Below are 3,264 nucleotides of genomic sequence, written 5' to 3'. Positions count from 1 at the left end.
CTTAGCATTGGCATACCCAAGCTTGATTGTAATATTTCTTTCTAATTCATTTTTGAATCTGACAGTATGAACTCCAGAAATAGCTTTGACAACTGTAGATTTCCCATGAGCCACGTGACCAATTGTACCTAGAGACAAAGTGCAAAAAATTAACTCATGTGCATTTAATTACACCAATTTTTTTAATTAAAGAGTAGAAAACCCAAAGCCCTAACTCAATGTAAATACCTACATAAAACTAACAAGTGACTTCAATTTTTTCCTTTTACATGTCCTTTCCTACTAAAAACTTGTTCTCATAGAGGACTAAAGAGAACTTTTCATGTAACTAACCACCTTATTTTAAAACCACACTCAGTGTAATGAAAGCTATTCATCTTATGTGGGTTTTTTGGGGGTTTTTTTGGCTGGGGCTGGGTTTGAACCCGCCACCTCTGGCATATGGAGCCAGAGCCCTACTCCTTTGAGCCACAGGCACCGCCCTCATCTTATGTTTCTAATAACAGAAAAGACTGCTTTCATTTAAAATACACACTCAATAAAAAATCTTTGTGGGGCAGCACCTATGGCTCAGTGAGTAGGGCACCGGCCCCATATACCGAAGATGGTGGGTTCAAACCTGGCCCCAGCCAAACTGCAACCAAAAAATATAGGCGGGCATTGTGGTGGGCTCCTGTAGTCCCAGCTACTTGGGAGGCTGAGGCAAGAGAATCACTTAAGCCCAGGAGTTGGAGTTGCTGTGAGCTGTGACGCCAGAGCACTCTACCCAGGGTGACAGCTTGAGACTCTGTCTCAAAAAAAAAAAAAAATCTTGTATATTAAGACAATACAAAATATATGTAAATCTTGTATATTAAGACAATTTCCAGCATTTCTAGAGTAAAAGTAATTAAGTACAATGAAGTCTGACACAACAAAAAGGAATTCATAAAAACAAGAAAATCCAGTTTGACTGCAATGTTGTCAAGGATACCACATATTTTACAGCTTTTTAAAAGCCTCATGGTAGTCTTACTTGTAACTAGGTTTTACTGTGACGTTCGTACAGACTCTCAAAATGTCCAAAATTTACAGTTAATATAACTTTTCCCCTAAAGTTCTGGGTGGCAATTAAGAAAACACTTAATCAAAGCTTATACATCAAATAGAACTTTCATAAACTCTACCCTTGCCATAATCCTGTGCAGCAAGTACAGCCACATTTTCATCTCTTCCTTAAACTTCTGCTATGGATGACTACATAGTAATTTATGCTATTAACTTTTCATATGTTTCTATTCTTTTTTCTCACGAAGTCTGTAAGCTAGACGGGGCAGCATTCTTTCTGTTTCCCAAAAAGATCTAGCAGATGCTTTGCTCACAAAGGCTCAACATCTATTTCTTGAATATCAGAATCCTAAAGCACAAAAAAGGTGAAGTTAAAATTACATGCTGGAGATCAAGCAAGTTTGGGTCTCTTAAGTTCTCTCTCTCTCTTTTTTTTTTTTGTAACAACCTGGATAGATTTGGAGTTATGTTCTTGTCTTACCTATATTAATTGTGGCTTGTCTGCTGATAACTTCATGTGAAAGTGGCGTCAACTTGGTAACATCCTGCAATGAAATATATTTATTTTGAAACATTGCACAAACACAAACCAGAACTTTTCCTGACTTTACATTTTCTACCTAAAGGTCACCACCATCTGTCTAAATCTCTTCTATTCTGGAAGCATCTTTGCTGTATAAGTAATCTTGTATTCATACGGCTACCATAAGAGCTTTTCATCGTTACACTCCTTACACAACAGACTACACGCCCACTCAATTAGGGGATATCTAGAAACTGGAAGCCCCCAGTCTTGAGGGCTTTAGCGCCGAGGACAGTGCAAACAGCTCTCTTCCCAAACCTTCAAAGGCTAAAACCTTTGACATTTAACACCAACACTTTACAGCCGAATCATTCAGAAACTCAAGTTCTCATAATCATACACCCCTTCGCCGAGCACGCCGGTTGGCCAAGGTACAGCAGGCGGCACAAACGTGGCTGAGGGCGCCAGACTCCGGGGCTACCTCTTTCACTCACGCTCCCGACGGCCCAACATTGACTCATCGCAACGCTTCCCAGGAGACTCGGTCACCCCTACTTCTGACCTCACTCCACACTCTCCTAAAGGAAAATCTCACCAAAGTGGCAAGATCCTGGCGCGAAAGGTGCGGCTGACCGAGAGTCACTCCAACCTCACCCCCCGCCATCTTGCCCGGAGAGAGGAAGGAAGTTGTCTGGCGGCGGTCTGACCGAACACAGGACCCTTGGGGCGGGGCAGCGGAAGCTGGAAGGTCGACTAGGGCGCAGGCCTGGAGAAGAGGGCGACCGGTACAGCAGTGGCCTCACAGCTCAGACTTCTATTTGCTTGAGTTTTTACAGTGCCTGCTAGAAGGTTTACTGAAAAACATGAAGCAAAATTTCGGGATTTATTTATCACAGAGTTGTTAAATATTTCTGCAGGCAACGCCGAGGGCAGCCCCAAACAAAAGGCCCCATGCGAGGCGGTTGATGCATTCTGACGCGCGCGCTGGCAAGGGAGAAGCCATTTCCGTTTCCTGGGGGGTTCCCGGAACCTGGGAGCGTGAGAGCAGAAAGAGGGACTGTCTCCTACTCGGTTTCTCTTTCACCTAATTTCTGTAATTTAATAAGGCAAGATAGGCGCGTAATTAGCGCCCTTTTTTTTGTGACGGCGCTTTTAGCTTGGAAGAGACCTCGTGCTGAGCCGCGACTGGGATGGCGCCCTCGCGCGGAAGTTTGGCGAAGGGCTGGTAGAAGCAAAGTCCCTAGCTTTTTCCCAGAGAACGGTTGCTAGGGCCCGGGAGGTGGGCCTTGGTGACGTTAGTGTGCTTGCGTCGTGTGGAAACTAGGAAGTGTCGTAACAGCGTCCAAAGTTAGCTTAAAAAAAAAAAAAAATCCCAAAAAGCCTATGTCTTTAATAGAAGGATTACCGATAAATCGGAATTTCATTAATAAAATTTAAGGATTTTTTTGATACTTTCTTAACTCATTTTTCATCGTGTGAAAAAGCACTTGAGGCTGGGCGCGGTGGCTCACGCCTGTAATCCCTAACTCTGACTCTCTGCAGAGTTAGTTCCAAGGTGGTACAGGGCATCACATGGAGAAGAGGCCGATTCTAAAACTCTTTTTTTTTTTTTTTTTTTGAGACAAAGCCTCAGGCTGTCCCCCTAGGTAGAGTGCCGTGGCATTACAGCTCACAGCAACCTCCAACTCCTGGGC

General features: G+C 43.6%; 1 protein-coding gene across 1 annotated transcript in view; it reads right to left on the bottom strand.

The window, feature by feature from the left end:
• Window positions 1–2,241, bottom strand: part of EIF2S3 (eukaryotic translation initiation factor 2 subunit gamma) — a 29,378-nt gene extending 27,137 nt beyond the window's left edge. Inside the window, exons 1-3 of the mRNA XM_023514351.1 lie at window positions 2,166–2,241; window positions 1,529–1,592; window positions 7–128 (exon numbers count right to left, since the gene is read on the bottom strand). Of these exons, the coding sequence (XP_023370119.1) occupies window positions 7–128; window positions 1,529–1,592; window positions 2,166–2,234 (255 nt within the window). The 5' untranslated portion in view covers window positions 2,235–2,241. The remainder of the gene's footprint in view (window positions 1–6; window positions 129–1,528; window positions 1,593–2,165) is intronic.
• Between the last annotated feature and the right edge of the window lie 1,023 nt (window positions 2,242–3,264).

This window comes from Otolemur garnettii, unplaced genomic scaffold (assembly GCF_000181295.1).
Source record: "Otolemur garnettii isolate 467f Iridium unplaced genomic scaffold, OtoGar3 scaffold00051, whole genome shotgun sequence".
Taxonomy (NCBI): Eukaryota; Metazoa; Chordata; class Mammalia; order Primates; family Galagidae; genus Otolemur; species Otolemur garnettii.
Note: the sequence above shows the minus strand (reverse complement) of the source record. Positions and strands in the feature narration are given on the sequence as shown.